Source organism: Aquila chrysaetos, chromosome 5 (genome assembly GCF_900496995.4).
Source record: "Aquila chrysaetos chrysaetos chromosome 5, bAquChr1.4, whole genome shotgun sequence".
Taxonomy (NCBI): Eukaryota; Metazoa; Chordata; class Aves; order Accipitriformes; family Accipitridae; genus Aquila; species Aquila chrysaetos.
Genome location: NC_044008.1, coordinates 36,695,787 through 36,717,764, shown reverse-complemented (window position 1 = coordinate 36,717,764; position 21,978 = coordinate 36,695,787). Strand labels below are relative to the sequence as shown.

The following is a 21,978-nucleotide window of genomic DNA, read 5'->3' as shown; positions in this document are numbered from 1 at the left end:
TCAATTGTGTGGCCAAGTAAAGGTGTTTGCAGACATCTCTGGTGGTTTTTTGTACTGCAGAGTTAAAAGCCATGATGGAGAAAACTTTGCCTCATAGTAGATTGAACATAGATACTGATACCAAAAGGCAAAGTTAATTTTAAATTAAAAGAGCATGAGGGATGGATTAATACCAAATACTTCCTGGAGTCCTTTATAAGAACCTGTGCATTGTATTGGTCTGTGTAAGCACAAGGAAGCCATATACACACATGCTTTACTATGTAGACACTTCAAAAGCTCCTTCTTAAATTATGGATGCAAGAAATGGGGCAAAAGACCATTTCTGCTGTGGTCACAAATGGGTTGAAAGCAGAAGTAATAACCTTCCCTCAAGTACCTGGTGTTCTTTTTTTATGGAATAGGAACGAAGCCTGTGTTCCTTTAGGATGTGGCTGTATGAGGAAGTTGGATCTACGAGTAGATTGAAAAATACTAGTTTTCCAGTGTGAACTCCTCGTGAATTTAGCCCATGTTCCTTTCAACATAGGTGTGAGCGTATATTCACGTTAGTACACGTTTTGTTTGTGTATTTGCAGTTAATACACATTTTATTTTGTTTAGTCAACTAAAAAAGCAATCCCAGGTGCTGACTCTCAGTGAATCATCCTCTTTCTTTGTCATTAGCAAACTATCAGTAACTATGTCACATTATCTTTAAGGTCACTGCCAAGAATGTTAAGTAGCAATGCCCCAAATGTCAGACCTATGACACGTATTAGGTACTCAGCAATGATTCCCTGTTGAGTTGCAGTACGATCACTTCAGGGCCTACACACAAATCTCCCAACCAGAGGCTCGGATGCTTCCGTGGCTCTTGTGTAACCGGCCGGCAAAGCTGTTTTTCCAATTTTTCCTGCTTGAATCTTGTCCAAACAGATTCTCAAAGCGGTGGGTTGGTTTGGTTTTTTTTGCATTGCCGTTTTGAGTACTGGTAATTGGATCAGCTGAACCTGTTAACGTCTTTTCTGAGAAAGAACCGCTGTCCGCTGCTTGATTTAAGTTATTGCTGTCTTAGAGCTAGCAGTGTAACAACAGACACAAAGAGATAACATGATATTCACAAAATCTTAGCAGCGGCTCCCATAGCCTTCATACTTACAACTGAGCATGAGTCAGGACAGATTAAATAACTTTTCCAGCTTGCACAGGAAGTATCTGGCTGGGCTGGGAAACAAACCTCACTCTGTGTGTTAAACTGAATCTGCCTTTCATTCCCTTGCACAATAAACAGTGTTTGTTAGATAACGGATTTATTATCTGTTCAGGCAGCTCCTGTGAATTTTCCCTGTGTTGAATGTAACGCAGTCCATTCATGATACCTTTCTTTTCTGCCAAGTGTAGTAAATGCAGAAACCGTGATGGAGATTTTACCTGACGGTTGTTCACGTTAGAAAACCCCGGCTGACCGGGCCCGCTGCCGCCTTCACAATTAGCACAGCGTGAGGTCGCAGTCAGCAGATGAAGAAACTTCAGTGATCTTGCACATCTGATCACAATTTACTGCAATCTTCATGTCCGTTATTAGGAATTTTGGTTTAGAAATAAAGGCACAGATGTGTCGAAGCAAAATAACTGTGACTCTAGGCAGTGTTATTAGATCCAGAGCTCCTGCAGTGGGCAGCGGATACAGCTGCACTCTCGGGAGAAGGCTTTTCCCAAGTATCTCGTTCTGACTGCAGGATGCGTAACATACAAATGCCCATCAAGAATGCCAGAAGTATGTGTTGTGCTGCAGTCTGTTTATTTTGCTGCTCTCTCATCTATTTGCCAAAAACCTCCCTACATCTGTTCAATCATTTCCTTTTTATCTCTTTTTGTATGAAAATTATGGAAATATTTCTAGACACCTACAGACAATCTACTAATCGCAAAGCAACACCAGAGAGGAGAAGGCTGTTCCCCCGTGTAAAAATAATTCTTTTTGGCTGCTGCAGCAGTGAGGGGAAGCCGCTGGATGCTTTCCGCAAGCTCCATTGAATCCTTAAGTTAATCGTTCCAGATTGCAGCCCTGGGGCTGCCAAGTGATACCATTACTACAGGAGAGTTTCCATCTACTGAATGGATGTTAGATCCTTTGTGTTAGGGGTGGCCTCTGTCTACATAGCAAGCATTGCAGTCATAGCTGTAAAAAATAATTATAAAAATAGATACACTCACTATACTCACATAAGTAGCATGGAGGCCAGCACACTACATCGGTATTCTTCTTTTCTCACACTGCCATGGCTACACTGCCAGCGTGACCAACTTAATTTGTAGCTAACTCAGACCCCCCCTAGAAAAGACTCAGTATGGCCACGTACTTCTGAGAGTCTCCAGCACAACTGTTCGCAAAGATAACCAAAGTGTGACCACTCCGTTATTTTACAGGCAGTTCTTCCCATAAACCATAAGGATTAGAGATTTCTTATGGAAGACATCTTGATGAAGAGCTGTTTGGTATAGAGGCCTTGATTTGCCTTATATGTTGTGCTCATCTTTGTTGCTTTATGAAGATTATAGACCTCTTCTTATTTCATTCAAAGGCCTTTGCCCTTGATATAAGTATTTGTACGGCTGCATGTGTGGCTGTGTTTATAGGCAGCAGTCTGAAAGAAATTTTGTTGCTCAGGTTGAGCCAAAACAGATAAACAGAATGACCATACTTCTCAGGGAATTTGGAAGACAACCAAAGAAATCCAGCCGTAAAGAGCTAAGTGCTTTCCCTCATAGCAAAACGACTATACAGATCACCTCCACGTGTGAATCCGTATTCCCAGTAAAGCGGGGCTGCACCATTCATTGTATGTATCTACGTCCTGGGTCGTGGGCAAGCAGGTACGTGTCCGTATTCAGGGATGCATACCTGTTGCAGTTCCATAGTTATTATTGGCCCTTTGGGAGCATTTCTAGAAGTTGTATTCAGTATTTCACGAGTGGGAGCCCCTTTCTGGAGCCCGCTCCCAGGGCACGGTGGACGAGCTTGTCCATCTCCTCACCCGGGTGGGTGGAAGCTCTCTGGAGCGTAGGAAATTCCAGGTCTGAACACTGGCTCCTCCAGCTGAGAGCCAAGCCCTGGAGCTACGGAGTGGATCATTAACTGGGATGTGTAAGAAGCTCCCATGAAACTTGTTCGGCCAGTCTGAGCCCTTACGCCCCTTTGGCAGCATGGTCATCAGTAGATTCCTATGGCTGTCTGTGTCCAGTGGCCTTACTTCCCCACTTCAGTCTTAACTAACAAAACCACACCATGATCTAAGAAGATTTGAGAAGCAATTTAATTATAAAATTAGCAGTTAACGTGTACTAAGCATTGATAAATCCTTTACCAAACATCTGTGCTCCTGACCAGCTCAGCTGCACTTTGGTATGTGGGATACAAATGTCTGGTGGGCTTGAATGTCTTATTTTGTTGGAGGCAAGATCATAGAAAGCCAGGACCTGCCTTACCAACAGAGTTACAGCAGAGTTTCAAAGAACTTGCTTCATTTCTTTTCCCCTTCAGGACATTTGGAGCCTTCCTTTGTAAACCTGTTCCTCAAAATTATTAACACAGCTCCTGCTCTCGAGACATTATCCGATACTGGAACACATAAACTGCAGTTTTCTAGATAATGACTAGGTGAGGACGCATGTCAAAAAATAGTATGGCTCTTCTATTACTGCCTCATTTCAAAATGTCCTCATAATATCCTAGCATCACCTGTAGATGTTTTCTTTTCTAGTGGTTTTCTCTGTCACTAAATTAAATCCATTGTAGGAACCAAGTTACTTTTGTTTTCTTTCCCTACAAGGCAACCCACATCTATCAAAGATTTTAATTCTCAGTTGCCTGTTAGTGACTTTTGCAGTATTTGCTTTTTTTTTTCTTTTTAATCATAGGACTCTGCTTTTTTTTAGAATGGATTTGAAATCCTTTACCACTTCCTTATTAGTATCGTACAGCTACTTTCTTGTTACATTCATCTTTTGTATTCATGCAGTATAGGCTTTGCTGTACTCGTGCCCTTGTCTTTGCTGTGATCCATTGTTTTTACATACATTCACAGTTCTGCACAATTTCCTCCCCTTTGCCATCAGTTCTTTTGTTTTTGTCTCCTACTGGTGTGTAGTCACATTGGATTACTTGACACGTTTGTTCTGGAATGGAGTATGTAAATTTAAATCTTACATCTGGTTTGTTCCCTTTTATTTTTAACTGCACATTTGTTCACAGAAGTTTTGGGAAGATTTTTATTGCTTAAATAAATTAAGTTGGTATGTGTATGTGGGCTTTTTATTTCAAGGAAAGAAGATCATGTCTGTCAAATTCTAATAATATTGCCAAATGCTACTGTGAAAACAGAGACATTATAATCCATCACACTTGATATTAAGGGAGCAATTTACATCATAAAAATGGGCTTTCTAAATTACAGTCTCAGACTGAGCATGACGTTAACCAAACTGAATCCAAATGTTACAGACAGATGATAACCGAATGCTTCCCATAGTAAGTAGTTCTACAAACTTCTTTGATTTCTCTCTTAGTCTTTGCCACCCTATCTGAAAAATATTGCAGAAATGTCTAAGGGTACATTTCCTGAAGACAACTTCTAAGGCATTATTTCCTATACCAAAAATCAACATGTACATCTGTTTTCCTCAAATTGTGTAAAAATAAGTTAATTCAGCAATTCAGAATCTTTTATGAAAAAAGTTCTATTGTCTCCATCCCATCAGTGATTGTGATTATTGTGTTTGATAGGTCTCAGAAATCTGCTTGATCCAAACATTTCCATTAACTTTATTGTCCAACTGTAGGTCATTAATCTAAAATGTTCACAACATTTTCTTTTAATTGAGAATTTGGAAAACAAAACATTTTTAGCATATAACTGATTGTATTTTACAGTAAAACCCCAAAACATTCGCACAGTGTCAGTAGCCAGCAAGTCATTGGTGGCAGAGAATTTTTTCAAGTAAAAGATGTGAAAATCAAACCGCTGTTATTGACAGTCCTAGTACACTTTTGAAAAATGGGTCTGAGTCTAGGTCTCAGCTCTACGAGTTGTATTTAGGATCCATGTCATACACAGCAAAGTTATGCAGGACATCAGTCTCACCAAACACATAGGCTGTTTAGACACTGCATTTAATTCACTGAGCATCTATTAGGTCATGCAAAATTAGTCAACATGACTAATACATTTTATTTGATTTGGCAACGCAACTACAGAGCAGCAATACTGCATAACTTTTATTGACCTGTTCACTTGCCGCTGAATTATATTAGGGTTTATGGAAGCTGCTGTTTCCCCATTGGAATGGCGGGGAGCAGAACTCAAATAGGCTCCAAACACCTTCTCCTCGTATTCAGCCAATTGCCCAAGGAAACCAGTCCTGTATGAGCCGTGTATTTCTTGAGAACCACTGAGAAACTTCTGTCGGAGTGACAGAAGGGATGTTCTTCATATTTGCTTTTAATAAGTACAGATGATACGGCGTTAGTAATTACTGTGCCTTCTGCTGGCAGACTTTCTCCTCGGCCAAGAGACGCGCTCGCATTCACAGAACGCCCACGGCACAGGATGGATTCTGTAACATTGACAGAGGTTGAAAACAAGCATAGCTCATCTGAATTCTTTCCAGACAGCCCTGGTTGTGTTCTGGAAAACACCTGCGTGCCCCCAGAGCTGGCTGCAGACCTCGTTTCAGTTGCACGATGCCTAGGTTTTAATTTTCATTTTTGAGGAACCATGCATTTTTCAATAGGGGCATGTCTGAACCGGTCATTGTGCTTTAACAGAATTTGTCATGAAAAAGCAGGGATGCTTTTCCAGAACCGCAAAGAAAGATGGAAAAGGCAGATGTGTGTTTCAGTTTAGGGCTAACCGAGGGGAAGAGTTACTCTGAGGAAATGAAATCAAAGAGGTCGTTCAGATGGGAACTGGAGCAGCTTCAGGAGTTTGATTTAAGTGAGCAGTAATGGTGCCCATGACTAAGGGGGAAGAAAAATAATAGTGTTTGTCACCCTGAAACAAGAGCATGGGTTTCATTCCCATATTGAGGAATTCTTGTAACACTAGCGAGTGAAGGCCTTCCCACAAACCACGCTGAGCTCAGAGCAAATACCTACAGATTCAGGCCTCCGTTCCAAACTTTTCAGCGGTTTTCAAGTGGTGCCGTTAGCTCGAAGAGGGAGGAACGTTCCTTACGTGCTCACAGATCTCAAAGCCGAGGCAGATGGCCGAGACCGGTCTCCATCCCGGCAGGGGAAGGGCCGCTGCACGTCTCGGCCGCCCCCCCTTGACCAGGGAAGGCGTCCAGCCCAGGGGCAACACAGCACCCGCCACGTGCCGCCGCTGGCACCTTCCTCCTCCTTGTTAAACGCTAATTGCATAGAAGACTCCCACGCTTATCTCCGTTTTCAGGTTGTCTGGTTTCAGTTTTGAACCATCAGTTCTTTGAACGTTTCTCTCCACTCCAATACCCCCCGCATACAGTTATTCCACCCACCCCTGTAACGTATCGCACACAACTTGAGCCACTCTGGGTAGTCTTTCCGAGAAAACAATTCTTCTTTATCTCTGTTAGCACGCGTGTATTTACTCTGGGGCTGTAACTTTTTTTCTATAATGTCTCCCCCAGGTTACAATCTGAACTTTTAAAAGGAAGTAACTCAAATCGTGTATTTTCCCAGGATCCTTACCACAGACCCGGGGAGATTAAGTCAACTTCTTAAATCTGCTTATGTATCCAAGGACAAGTTCTTACACCGCTGTTTCACATTGGGAGCTCATGCCGAATTGCTTGTCTACCAGGGCTGCACAGGATTTAGGGGCACTTACTACTTACCACCTTCTGTAGCTATGAACTGAGTATTTTACACACTGAATAAAAACATTAATTGAAGACCAAGTACCACTAGCTTCTCCAGCAACAACCCTATTCCACAATGACTTCCTAATGGAAACTATTTTGAGATTGTTGGTCGGTTCCTAAACTTCGCATCGGGTGATACTGCACAACACTCACGTTTTGATGAGAGTAATGTGATACTTAAGGTGATAATTAAGTCCCAAGCACTTAAATAATTCTAGGTGCACCTATACTATAATCTTTATCAACTGTCATTTTCAATTACTGCCCCCCCCAGTAACAGATCTTCATATAAATAAATATAAAACTTCATGTAAATAAAACCATACTGACTGATGTGAATTCTTTATCATTTGAGTCCTGATGTGAATTCTTTATCATTTGAGTCCGGTATCAGCTTTTGCATTATTTGGCCCAGGATGATGGTTAATGCTACCTTGCATATAGTAACCCAATTCATTCCCTAGTTAATGGGATAAATTGGTCACAAATTTGTCACATTTGGACTCTTCTGGGGTTTCCATGCTATTATTCCAAGATTTAATTTCTTTTCAGTAAGACAGGCGTCTCTGCCTGCCTCAGGAGCACATGGTGCCAGTAAAGCAAGCAACATTGGAACCAAGAAAGTGGAACTGTTTTCACAATTTGTTTACCCCCCAAGGAAATGGAACTAAAAAATCTGAAGAGAGCGAGTCGCCTACAGACTAAGAATATGCTTATTCTTCCAAATATAGCTTTCATATTAATTGTTTCACTACATTTATAGTGATTTCTTTGTCAAAGTAACTAGTACTTAGACACAATGAGAAAACATACCCTGAAATTACAGTCTGACATCAAAGGCGGTGGCATAATTTTTGAAGAAAACCGGTGGGTTTGCCAAGTAATTTCTTTGCCCGCCACACCAACTTCCCTCTAAAGATTTCAAAACGCTTAAAAAAAAAATCCACTGCACTCCATAGCACAGCACTAACGGGCTGGGAAAGCTAGGAAAGGTCATGGCCTTCCCATTAGCATCTGTAGATGCAGGAGAGGTTTCTACGTCCTTTGGCAGGGCTTTCCTCATCTGTCATCTCAACCGCAAGTTCCAAACTTCCCTTCAGTGTGCCAGGAAGGCCGGGAGGACTTTCATGTAAGCGAATGATAGAAGAGATCAGGGAACGGACCTGCACCGACGCCTCCAGAACGCTGTCCGAGGCCAAACGAAACAAGAGGTCCTGGGCAGCGTCTCTTCCCCTCTCCTTCCCTCCCAGCCAGGCTTTACAGGACGTATTGCCGTCACAAAATCCACAGAGTAACTGGGAACTGCAAGCTGTCTTCTGCCTCCTACTCTGTTTTGTTTCTGTGACTCTCACATTAACAAGGTGAACTGTATCTTATCCTTTTGGGGTTTAGGCTGATACTTAGAGCGATCAAAAAGCTTGCTGTCAATGTAACTGAAAGAAGAAAGCATCCTGTAGATTTTTATCAGACGTGATTCATAGAAAGAGATGTCAGGACCCTCTTTATCTGCTACATAAATGACTAGCTGAGTGACAAGAACTTCTGGTAGACACCGTAAAGAATAATGAATAATATGCTTTCTGTAGTTTTAAGAATGTCCACACTGGACCAGTTATCATACCTTATGTGTGAATACACAATAGTTTTACAAAACTCACAACTTGGCTGAATTCCCAGAAACCTTTGAGACAGTCATATAGAAATGGTACTGATTTTTAAATCTGATTAGGAAGCTTACAAACCCAGTGTGTGTCATCTTGGAGGCCAAATTAACAATAACAAAAAAAATTAGAAACTATGTAATTTTTTCCTAACTAAATGCTACTTTGATCAATACCCTTTTAAACTCTATCTGGATGATCAAACTATTAGTAGGTAAGTACCTTCCTTCAAACATAAGATCCCATATAAGTATATACATCTGCATTTTCAAAGGGATAATGAAGTGTGTTAGGAGACTGAGCTATCAGATATTAAAGCTCTGATTTACAAACTCCGAAGTGAGACTTTTGTAAGTCACAGCAGATCCTTTGCTCCTTTGCGATTTTTCCAAGCAAGTTCTAGGCTAACATGATACGGGAAAACCAGTGGCAGTGTGAATGCAGGGGGGCTCTTTGTGTGTGTTAGAGAGATGATCGCTTCTCTAGGATTACTTCCTCTACTCCACAGATAAATCTCAAGTGCTCTGATTAAAATAAGCAAATTAAACTCACAAGCTATTTAGTACACAGCTTTGTACTCCGTTACTGTATTCCACACCTAAATACAAGGTTTTAAGCCAAAAGTTTGGGTCATTTTCCCCCCACCATATCGGTTTGTCTAATCTTAAATATATTGCCTCATTTCACCAACCATCTCAGAGTTAGTATCTTTCCATTTGTTTAATTTTTATTACAGTATTACTTTTAAAAAACAAATAATAGGTTTTTATGACGATAAACATTTTTATTTGCAGCCTTATAAATGTTTTTAGAGCCAGACAATGACAGCAGAGAATCCCTTTTATAGATACTATCTTCTGAAAATACTATTAATCTTATTCTGTGTTGGTCATTAAATGGCCGTTTTGCAACCAATAATGTAAGTCTTAGACAAAGACTACCCATTACACAAACACCATGGGAGAAGAATTTGTAAGAAAATGGAAGACTAAATAAGGCCTTGAATAGCTTTATTGAAATCTGTATAAATAAACATGCGCATTTCAAATGTAAACCCAAGTGAACTCAAGTGCAGACAAAATTTTAACCTCTGTCATGCAGGAGGTTAGTTTACATTTAAAAAAAAAAAAACAAAAAACCAAAAACCTCAAAGCAGCTTTAAAATACCAGGATGAAACACCAGTTTTAATATCAAGGTATAAAGCAAAGCCATGTCCAACATACCTCATTTATATCCTGGTCAAATGCAATATTTTAAACTTTTTAATGCTAACATAAATAAATAATTTACCAAAATGTGCACTCACAGAGTGAACTTTTATTTACAATACACAATTTATAACCTATTGTATTTGATTAGTTCAAGTGAAGAACATCATACTTTTTGCTTTTTTCTTCTTTAAATTACTTGTTTAAACAGTGGGACACAAAGCAATTCTCCAGGTAGTAGATATGTGAAGTGTGCCCCCGCACTTAAGAGCCCCTCTCAAAGGCAGTATTGTATACAAATCAACAATACATTCTTCCAACTAGATCAAAGGGAAAGCAGCAAATTAAAAAATGTTTCAAACTGTCACACTTATTTTGGCATCCTGGACCCCTGGACATAGTTAACTAAAATCCAATTCAAAGTTTGTATGCCTTATATACTGTACAGGTTCTGACTTGAACATGCAAATGCCAGTTCTCTTATAATGAGTTACCTTTTCAGATATGCTGTAAGGCTATGGTGAATTCCATCAGGAACACACAAAGAAAATTAACAGGCCTACCTTTAAAGTCATTTTGTTCATTAACAATTTAAAGGCAGGTTATATTGAAAAAATTCTCATCTAAGCCCGATACACAGTCATTACTATGGATACAGGATACTATTAACTCTGACCCTATTACAGAGTAGTTTGCAAGCTGTCAAACTACAAAAACTGGGGAGAGAGAAGTTACAGCACAATTTTAAATTTTGGACTGACACCAGATTAAAATTATGCATGTCTTATAAGCAAGATAACAGGAATTATGTCTGCAGAGTAGATTCCAACAAGCAACAAAGGATACTTACATTTAATTGAAAAACTTTTTGTTAATGCAGCATGAAATCCAGAACCTGTTCCACAGCAGCAGTAAGATGAACATAACATTCTGGATGCTCAACTATATCACAAAAGGTTAAAACACCTTTTCAAGCTATTTCTTCTATTGTGACCGAATTGGAAAAAAAAAAAAAAAAAAAAAAATTTAGGGAGAAACAAAAATTTGCTGTTTCAAGAAAACTACTGCTTATATATTTATGACATTTTTACTTGTAGTCTGTGTGACAGCCTAAGGAATATGTATATATTCATCCAGAAACTAGACTTGGCAGTAGTATTCCTGCAGTACTAAGAAAATAAATGTCAGAAGTCCACAGATTTAACATTTTAGTTATTAACTCACAGCCAAAACAAAAGAAAACATAATCCATCAGAACAGCAGCAGAAAACTTAAAAGGGGTTTATTTGTGATTTCCTATATATAGCTTGTGAATACAAGACTGTAAATGCATTAGAGACAATTTCTGTTTAAGTTTTTATTGTTTCACTTCAAGTACTGCACATGTTAAAATGTAATAAAGATTTACATTCTGTTATCTGAAATTCCCCATCTCAGATTTTTATTCTTAATTTGGTGGGCAATTTCACTCTTTCAATAGGTATCCCCAGTAAGAAAGTCTCTTATGGCTTCTAGTTCTTCCATTAGTTAGTGTGCATACAATTTTCATTTTCTATATCATTATCATTTTCATTGCTGTCTTCATCACTTTCTAGTGGGATGCCTGTGGCAGCTGAAGCACCTTGTTTAGTTTCCCGGTCAAGAGGGAAAAAGCCAGTTCCACTGATTGTGTCCTGTCTCTGGTAGAAGAGCACATATGCTGCTTTGGACTGTAAAAGAGAGAAGTGTAATATGCTCATGAGGCTCCAGACAAAACATTTCCAGTCCAAGTTATCCTTTTTTTTTTTTTTTTTTTTTTTCCTTCCAAGTCTACAAGGTAAAATTAAGAAGAAATCCAAAGCTTTCATGTAAGTTATTTTTCCATGTCGGAGCAAACCATTTTTGTTTCATGCTGTCCTTTGAAAGAACACAAACTACTACCTACAAATTTACTGCAAGGTTCATGATTTACTCTTCATTTTTCTTCCCTCAAGGAGAAAACATCATCAACAGTCCCAATTTTAGAAACACAAAAGGTACTTGCCACTATTTGGTCCTCACATGCAGTGGACACACTACTGTCATCAAAGTAGTACCATTTTCCATCATCCTTATTTTTTGCAAAAGCAGTATCTAGGACAAAAAAGTACAATGTCTAAGGACTTTGTATCTTCATAGATGTAATACAATCAGTTGCTAGAGTCTGTTACTGTCAAACACTTGACATTTAACTAACAAAAACCTATTATCACTATTATGATTCATACTTTCACACTTTCATTTTTTTTAAGCAAAGAAAGCTTAACCAAGAACATTCCCCTTCTAAAGAGAATGCATAGTGAGAAAGGACCGTCAAAATAAAATCCCTCAGTCACTTTTTCATTTTTCTCTCTTCTTTCAAGGAGATGCACAATGTACAAAAATACAGACATGTAAGACAAAATCAGCTGTAAGAGTACAGTAGCTCTTATGGAGCTCTTATGTTTTCTCTTTTCACAATATGCATAGCTAGAAGTATAAAAGAACCTACAATTATCCTTGAAAGCTCATTTCATACAGATTTTGGGGTTAGAATACTTGTGAAAACATTTCAAGGTAATGAAAAAAGTTGTCCCTCAACTATTAAAAAATGCCATTGATTCAAAGTGATTAGTACTTAAATCAAAATAAACATGGAAAGAAAGCTGGCATGTAGAATGATGATATTTGAAATCAACTTACAATGCCCTCCTCCCATTCCTCCATAGTGGTTGGAGACAGCAATCAAGTTATAGCGGCACGGCCCTGCATTGGGATTAATAAGGAACTCTGACATGTCCAAGTCGCTGTTTAAAAAAAAAAAAAAAAAAAACCACAACAAAACCACACAAAAAAAACAACCAAAAGAAGTTCATGTTAATAATATTTTTAACCATTTCACATTTTGGTGGTCTTTGAGCCCTTTACTTTATATTCCCCACAAAACACACATACACCAGACTACACTGACAATGCATCTCTCACTCTGTGAGCAGTGAAACAGGAACCAGTAACCTTAGCCAAAACTATCGGTAAGAGTTCTTCCATACTTATCTACTGTTATTGTTTTTCCAAGTTCATACTTTTCACCTGCAAGTGTTACTGGATCCACACATGGAAGCTGAGAACAAAAACCATTTTACATAATTGCTGGATTAAACGTGTGCCCCAGTCATGCTAACTTTTACACTTCTAGCACCGCAATATTTAGGTTTCTTACTTTATTGGAAAGTCAACCAATGTATCCAACTTGTCCCTCATATATCTGCTGTAGGAAAAGCGCTTTAGATGAACTACAAGTACGGGGGGCAGCGACCACAAGTCTAACTTCTTGGTAGCTTGCTGATGTTCTTTACAGTTTGGACAATACCTGAAAGAAAAAAAAATACCAATTTTAAATAACCACAGTCTGTATGTATGTTAAAATACATTACCACAGAGAAAGCCAGTAACGTGGGAGGAACTGAATGAGCAAAAGCTGAAACACACACACACACGTTCCATCTTCTGTCACTAATGCCATCGATATCCCTTCCAGTTTAAAATATGAGGTGCTAGTGCAGAAGTGGGCTCACAGTGAAGCTCGACAGCATTTTAAACACAAAAGTAGCACCCCCCCAATATAGGATTCTCGTCTCCTATAGTAGTTCCTGTACCTTTAGTTAAAACACAGCTTTCTCATATTTTATAAAAGATGACAAAGGTTTATGAAAATACTTCAGGAAAATTGACTATATGAAAAGCCATAAATAACAGACAACTGTGGTTCTTCCAAGTTTCAATTTCGAAATTCACTCATCTCCCACCCCATCCCACCTACCACTAAAACCAGGTAACAGTGACTACTGAAACCTGAAAAAAACTCCTTGCTAAAAAACTTGCCTCCTTAGTAGACAAGTACTAAACAGGCTGTGACTTATAAATTTCTGTTCCCTGCAATGCATACTTGTATCCTTCAAGAACTAAGGCTCAGGGAGGAAGGTAAGTAAGAATGCATGGAAGCAACTCTTCTGTGAAGTGGTCTATGCACATTCTGCATCTTGGTATCTAACAAGTAAAGATCTAGGAAAAAAAGAGATGAGCCCTAATTAAAAAAGACTGCACAAGTGTCTTTACATAGCACCATCAGATAATGGCAAGAAATTAGGAGAACTGTAAGGGCAGGCTCTAACTGAAGAACTGTCTTCCCAGTTGTCTTAGAATATTTGGAATACAAGTAGCGCTGGACTAGGGATGATGAGCTCTCATAGATTAGACCTGTGAAGACCTGACAAATGAAGAAAGAATGTGATTAATGACCTCTGGTGAGATGTATCTAGTAGCAACTGCTTGACTTCAGCAGTAGTTATATTTTGTAGTTTAAATACTCTGCTTAAAATGTGCTGCAAAAATGGAAGTGCTTCACCATACTTGAGTTATATGGTATCTCAAATAGTCTATCCAGTGTTGCATAATCTAGCCAACCCAGAAACAAAAAAGGAGAATTTGTAAGTCAGCCTCCTCCCTGCCCAAATAAAGGGAGGATCTCTGGTGACAAAGTTTGGAGTCTCCAAAACTTTTAAGTATCCACAGAAGAAAAAGTGGCAGACCCTCTTTTCAAGCTTAATTCTGAGCTTCAGGTGTTGCTGAAGGACTCTTATATGCTAGAAAATTCCTGGAGAAGAAGGATCTTACAGGAACATCCTATAATTGTGAATATTCAGGTATGATTCCAAATCATAATTTGGAAGAACCATGAATCAGAATAATTCTCTGCCAAAAACTTAATGGTTGGAACATGAATTTCAGAGGTCCTACTGGCTAGAGATATTCCCCATCCCACAAACCTGATGGTTAAGCACATCCCTAATTCATATATCAATGCAAGGCAAGCTGTGTATTTCCACAAAAAAAACTTCAGTATGCACCAACCTTTCTCATCTCAGAAAGGAATATTTGTTTAAACCACTGCATTGGATTTGGCACAATATTATTCATTCACTGTGGATCACAATTCACAGACTAGAATATCTTACGGATCTACCCTTCCTCCTAATTCTGAATGCATTAATTGTCTCTCATACAAATACAACCTTCTGCATATGGTAACAATTTTAGTTAAGCAATGGATCAAAATAGAAAACATTTGGTGAATTTTCAGCTACGCTTGAAATGACAAGGTTCAAAATACCATTAAGAAATCAATTAGGTATCTCTGTTAATGTTCCAAGTGTGGTTTTGATAACATTTTGAGAAATAAACAATAGAACATAACAAATTTAATTTTTTGTCCTTACCACGGGTCTTCAGCACCTAGTTTTTCCTTTGTTGTGAACAGCTCAATGCAATCTTTTAATTTCACAAAAGGCTTTTTGGGAGGCTTATATTCCACGCTTTCATGTTTTTCAAAATCCTAAAGAGAAGTATTTCTTGAGTTAAGAGAACAAACGAAACAAAACTCATTTTAGTGATGTCGTCTTACTATAAACAGTAACTACAAAGCTCCTATATATGGAAAAACTGATCAGAAACCACTCAAGCAAAAAGTTTTCACAGCTTCAGATTTAATTCCAAATTAGTAAGCCTCAGATTTGCTATTTACTTAGATGTGTAAATGAAGTTTATTTATGACAACATATTTACTACAAATAATGTGAAAAAAAAGAAATACCAGCTGCTTCTTTTGAAGACTTACAATCTCTTATGCCACATTAATTAAGTTGTATTTTTCACTTTTTTTTTTTTTTTTTTTTCCCCTGGGAAGGGCAGCAACATAAACAGCTTACCTCTGCTGCACTGTCATCAAAATATCTCTTCTTCAATTCAGGATCCCAATCCAAAGCAAGGAAAGATCTTTCTAAGATTAAAAACATGTTTTCTCTTAATATTATTTCTTGCTTTACATGAAATTGTATTAACTTTGGGCAAACACGCTTCAAAATGAATTAAACAATGCTAACATGAATTTAAGATGAAAAACTAGAAGCACACACAATTTTTGCATTTCTAAGAGTTAATTACAATAACAAATTAATTTTTTCTACAGAATTTACTATTGGAAATAAAGATATATCAAATAGCACACAGAGAGAATGAAAGACTATTCTATGGAATCGGAATCAGAAAAAAGTATCAGAATCAAACGTTGTCCAACCTGTTCCCCACGACTTACCGTCAAGCCTAGGTTGCCTATCATCAAATCTAATATGCCTGGTATCATCTTTGATGTAGTTTATGTCAGTATTGCCTAAATTATTGAACTGGAATGTAAACAATCGCTTTTTGTGTCCCGTGAGTGGTTGACCTTTGCAAGTATCCTCAGTACATAATCCATTTTCAGAGTCATTGTCACCTCCAACTGAGTCTTCTGACTGGCTGTTTTCATTCTCTGAAGGGAGTTCCTGATCCTGGCTGGATTCATCATCTTGTTCATCTGTTTCCATTTCACCTGAAACAATTGGAAGAATAAGGAGGAAGAGATGAGGAAGAAAAACAATAATTGAAAGACACTACAGGATTAACTTCAGTTTCAAATTAAACACAAAATACTAAACAAGTTTGGATATTCCAGTCTTACTTGGAGAGCCTTCTTCGTGTATTCCATTTGGGCCATTACCATTGATACCATGGTCCTTACAGCAATGTAGGGATCCCTCAGTGTCTTCACTTTCAGTACATGTTTTTACATATCGACTAAATATAACAAATGAAAGCAATAGTTAAAATAAATGGATTTTAAAATATTTACATTGTTCAAGCCAGATAATTCAATGGTTACAGCAAATCCTTTCTAGTGTACTGTATTCCTGCACTCCTTCCTCACTTATTCAGAACTAATAGTTTTATTGTCTAACATGTCTACTGTTACATGCACATCTGAAATTCTGCTTGTCTATGATCTTACGTTTTTGACAGTTACTTGATTTTATACAACTTGATTCTTGGTATTAGTCTCTGTTTGTCCAGAAATCACTACTTTAACTGTTCATTAACCATATTTTTTACGCAAAAAAATTTATGGGTTCACTTACAGAGAAAGTTACATCAACAGAAAATGAAGCATAAATTTAAATTGGAGGTTATATGATTCTAATTTCTTCCACATAATGACACTTATTCCAGTCTAGTTTCAGAAAGTGTCTATCAGGTAGTTTTACAACATAAATTCGTATATAAACTTGTACAGTAGATACAGGAGGTATAACCACAGCAGAATAATTGGAAAAACATTTCCATTTTATGAAGCCCTGATGGGATGAGGTCATGCTAAAAAAAAAAAATCAAATTAAAATCCACACTAGTTCACATCTCAAGTGGCTAAAATTTTAGATTTAATATATTTAACAGAAAGCAAATAAAAGACTAAGTACTCAAATCTAATCAGTTTGTTAGCAATGCATGTAAAAATAAGTGCCTACTGATTCCAACTATTAACATTATTCATAACAAATGCGTTTTTCTTTAAACAATAACCTTACCACATTCTTAGCAGCAGCAGGTTATACAGTTTATCTTCGGTATTGTTTCTAGGCACTGCTATGAGAAAAGGTTGACCAAACAGTGAAGAACCACTATGGCTGTAGCTAGTGTGCCTGCACTTTTCCCTTAAACAAACAGGAATTATAACTTGTTCTGTATCTTCTGTTCTATTGATAGCAATTTCAAATCTAAAAGAAAAACAACCAGAAATACAAAGGAAAACTGTCATTTAAAAGGCTGCAAAGGGGAAAAATTAAAAAATAATAAACGCCTCAAGATTTGTCTTTACCTTATGTCTAGGTTTTAATCTTTTGCAAATAACTAAACAAATTGCAAAGAGACATGAAGCATGTTATCTGTACTTACACATAAATGTCATCACGTTCCATAATACTACTTAGATTTTCATCCATGCCAAATATCCTGTGGAACCTGTGATTGTATATATCGGTAACAATCATCTAAAAAGAAAATGGAGTATACATCATTAAATCAGGTTAATGTGTGTTAAAATGTTCATTCTTGTGCTTCATGTAAGAAATCACTCTTACCTTATCTGCAGCAACACCAGACAAAGCTGACAATGCTGTGCAAAGATCCAATATATTTCCAATTTTGGGAACAACTACTTTGTACTAGAAAAAATAAAATGTCACTTTAATTTCTTAAGAGAACAAATATGCATGAGAAAAAAAACAAACAACTTATCCCATGTTCAGCATACTTCACGTATGTCTTTCAGATTCTTGAACTTATGGTGTAAAGTATGTAAATCAACCAACACAAATTCCGAAAGCTGCTGCAAATGTAGTAGTTACCTTCACAACTTTCCTCATACAAACACACACACTTTGAATACCACATTTATTAGTTTACATAATGCTTTTTTTAATCTTATTTTACTTTCTCCATAAGAAGACTAACAGCACCAATATTACTTAGATTTATGTTTCAACAGCACCTACTTATTTAAGCATTTAAATAGTATGCATGCTATTGACTAGATTCTTAAATTTGGAATACAACACAAGTTGTTTACAAAGCATTACTAGGAAAAAAAAAGCAACAGCAGGCAATGGATAAAGACTGAATTCTAATTTCACATGCAGAGAGAACCTGACGATTAACAGTCAAAGAAAACCCCTCTGTGGCTTCCCTTAGTGCAGTACACCTGCAGTTTGTAATGAAAGTCCACACAGGACTCTTACCTGTTATTTTCATAATAAATAAAGACAGGATTAATTAGAAAGAAGGTATTATAACTTTGTAATTAATTGCCATGTACGGCATGTGTTTAGTATCTCCTTAAGTCTTATAGTTATTTAGACTCACAAAAGCTCTACTGAACTTGTACTCTTCCCAAACTCTATTCATTCCCGCATACCCATCTCGCATGTCATACATGGTCATCTGCAACTACTGTGCGTCCCTTATGCAAACCTGTTCTCACAGATAATTAAATCTCTAGCAGGCTCACCTCCCAGTAGTTAATACACGTCCCTTTGTCTTCCCCGTATTGCCTTTGAGAACACGCCCTTTCCCCCCCACTTTCCTTCTTACAGTACTCTGATTTCAGGTGTTAAAGCCTTTTTGCAAGTCTGCCTAACTGCCCGTGTATTATTTATTTCACCTATCCTCACTTACCCTATAAGAACTAGAACCAGCTAGAACCATTTAATCATGATTTTGTTACCATAACTCATGTACATTGTTTCATGCCATTTTAAGGCGTGTAATACCATCCTTCTTAAAAAAGACAAAAGAGATACTCCTTACAAAGAAATCTCATCTGAAATTTTTTCTTTTGACTATTAAAGTGACAGCATAGAAGAATTCAGGACTACCTAATGTATTTAGTCATGGGGGTTTTTGCACCACTTATTACCAATATTTGCCTTTTGAGGCTAAGAAACTGAGGATTTAAGTCTGGATTGAGTGTATAAATTTTATAATCATACAATTTCATTATAGCAACACTAAAATAAAAAATGAGGACAGCATACATTTTGAAGATTAAGAAGCCTTATTAACACAACCATAAAGAAATTACCAATATCTTCCTTGAAACTGACAGAAATATAAGAAAGTATGTATAGGTCTTCCTCAGGCTTTCTAAGTGGAACTTCAGAACACATACCAGAAAACTAAAGCTTGTTGGATTTGCTTATTGTACTTGTGAATTTAAAAAACATAAAGGAACTCAGGTTCATTGTTAATGCCATGTGAATCAGTTTTGTACAAAAAGTAAGAGGCTTACCTGCATAGGCTTTGCAAGTGGATCCATTCTAACTAAATAAACTTCCAAAGTGCGTTCTTTTTTCATGGGTAACGGAAGTGTCAAGTAACAAAAGGGATCAAAGGTTACAGATATCTTAGCGCATTCAGGACAAACTAGGGTGGATTTAAAAAGGCCATGAAATATATCTACAATGATGGAATCATTTCTTTTTAAATGGTTTTCCCAGGCTTCTTCAGCAACCACCTGTAATTAAAGGACGCCCTGGGTTATGACAAAATAGTAGGAAATGAACAGTGAAAATTATTTGTACTTGATAGAACATTCTCAGTTACCACCTAAACATAGAAATCTCACTCCAAAGGACCCCGTAAGATATGTTAGTACTATCAGGATCACAAGTTAAAAGATGTACGCTTTTCCTAGGACAGAGATTCTGTCAGTGGTATTACATATTCTGAGAGAGACTTCAAGTGGCTTGGGGCAAGACAAAAGCAAACAGAACTCAAAATTCAATCTGAAGTAACTCAGACTTGTAACAAAAGAAATTATCTATATGCTTGTAGCTTAATGCTAGAAAAGTTTCCCTGAAGCAGGAGTACTGGAGAGAGAGAGAGTGCTGCATACGGTAGATATTAGAATAATAGAACAACAGAATGGAAATTGTCTCCCAACTGAATTCAGCATTGAATTGAACAAAAAGGTCTTAACAAAGCCATAACACCTTCCCACCCCCACAATTATCTTCCAAATAAATAGAAATGTACACAGGTACTTGAATAAGATCTCCATTTTAAGGTCTTGGCTTATTTTCTGCAATCTCTTCCAGAAAAAGCAATACGTGATCAGTGTCCCAACCTTTCAGTGCACAATCACTTAGAAGTACCTTGCAACGTATAGCCTTGACTAAAATGAAGATGGTCAATGCCAAAAACACTACCTTGTCCGGTCTCCCATCTGCATCCTTTAACTGAATGTAAGGCTTTTTCCTAATTCGATTCAAATCCTCATGTAATCCATCCAAGAGAAAAGCCAGTAGCTCTTGACAATCTTGTTGCTGATAACCAGAAAATTGTGGTGCAAATCGTCCCACTTGTGTCTAAAAAAAAAAAAAAAAAATACAAATACTTCTGGTACCTTAATCATTATAAAGAACAGATACTTCCGAGATGCTACAGCAGAAAGTTGAAAAGGTAAAACTTATAAAGTTATAAAGCGTAAGCTTTTCAATGGAGACAGGAAGCCAAAACTAATTCTCAAAGATCAAAGCACAAGGACAGTTACTACTTATTTACATATACAACCAAGTGTTTTAACGGTTAAATGAATGGGCTGCATACTGATCAATATTACTTCAAATTCTTGTTCTTGCATATTTTCCTAAGTTTTGTATACTTAAAACTACAAAACCAAAACTGACAATGTACATTCAAGTTAAATTCCCTACTGACCTTAAATGCTCTTGGGGTAACATAGCTGTATTTTCCCGACCACATTTGCTTGATAAGCTCTGCATAAGATTTTGCTATTTCACCTCGCATTCCTAAAGGATTGTCAAAATTCAGCTCTTCTTGGTATTTATCATTGAGGAAGTATTCTGTAAGAGGAGGTGTGTTGCTCAGACACTGTAAATAGAAATACAGAATTTTTGTAACAGTGATTTGAATTAGTTCCAAACAAATTAGTTCTAAACATTCTAACAATGTTTGAACTTTGTTAAAGCAGCCATGAAAAATACTTTAAAAACTGTAATGCCTAGTGCCTGCAAGGAGGAAAAAAGGAAAAAAAAAAAAAAGTCTTTTTTGCAGAAGTAAATAATGGTTTTAAACCAAGACTGGCTGCAGCTTTCGTTACAAGTTACGCACAGATAATATTTTTCAAAAGCTTTACATCAGAATTTATTAGACATAGTAGCCCAGCCAACCACAGTGTGACAGTAATTTGTATCAAGGTTTAAAACAAACAAAAGAAGGTGGTTCTTGATATCTGAATAGTAGCTTTAGAAAAGTCCTTGCTGAAAGTTGTTATAGATGCACGAAGTTTACAGAGCCTCAAGGAGAGACTGCATAGGTACTTGGAAGAGAAAGCCAACAGGGCTTATTAAATCAAATTACACCACATTCAGAAGAACATGTGAGCAGAAAATAGTTGAAAACAGAGATATTTTTTTTTGGCAGGGGTGGGAGGGAAGGGAAGGTGAGGATGCTTGCCATATTCCTTCTCTTCCTAGGCATCTCCTTATGGATGCTGTTGAAGACAGCAATCTATGCTAGATGGACTAGACCTTGAATCAGAATTGGTGCAGCCCTTCCTATGTTCTTTTAAATTTTGTGAAGCTGTTTAGAGCTGAAATTATTTCAAGGAAAGCAAGGGCCTTGGTTTAGACTGAGATAATGTCTTATCCTCTGTACCGGTTTGTCTCTTCTGTCAGTACTTGGAGATAGCAGGATGTTATCACTGAAGTGTGATTTACAATTTTAGGAAACCACGTTGGATTTGTGTATGCTACTTCTCACACTCCTTTAAACAAAA

General features: G+C 37.4%; 1 protein-coding gene across 3 annotated transcripts in view; it reads right to left on the bottom strand.

Moving 5' to 3' along the window:
- Positions 1-9,539: 9,539 nt before the first annotated feature.
- Positions 9,540-21,978, bottom strand: part of USP15 (ubiquitin specific peptidase 15) — a 72,992-nt gene continuing 60,553 nt past the window's right edge. For 2 of the 3 annotated variants that reach the window (XM_030014334.2, XM_030014335.2), the window contains 14 exons: positions 20,898-21,071; positions 20,387-20,545; positions 19,468-19,692; positions 17,762-17,845; positions 17,577-17,671; positions 17,210-17,398; positions 16,309-16,424; positions 15,904-16,179; positions 15,518-15,588; positions 15,029-15,144; positions 12,973-13,122; positions 12,456-12,559; positions 11,779-11,867; positions 9,540-11,464 (listed from right to left, as the gene is read on the bottom strand). In XM_030014334.2, coding sequence (XP_029870194.1) covers positions 11,279-11,464; positions 11,779-11,867; positions 12,456-12,559; positions 12,973-13,122; positions 15,029-15,144; positions 15,518-15,588; positions 15,904-16,179; positions 16,309-16,424; positions 17,210-17,398; positions 17,577-17,671; positions 17,762-17,845; positions 19,468-19,692; positions 20,387-20,545; positions 20,898-21,071 — 2,034 coding nt within the window. In that variant the 3' untranslated portion in view covers positions 9,540-11,278. The remainder of the gene's footprint in view (positions 11,465-11,778; positions 11,868-12,455; positions 12,560-12,972; positions 13,123-15,028; positions 15,145-15,517; positions 15,589-15,903; positions 16,180-16,308; positions 16,425-17,209; positions 17,399-17,576; positions 17,672-17,761; positions 17,846-19,467; positions 19,693-20,386; positions 20,546-20,897; positions 21,072-21,978) is intronic. The other variant, XM_041123442.1, reaches the window with a different exon arrangement.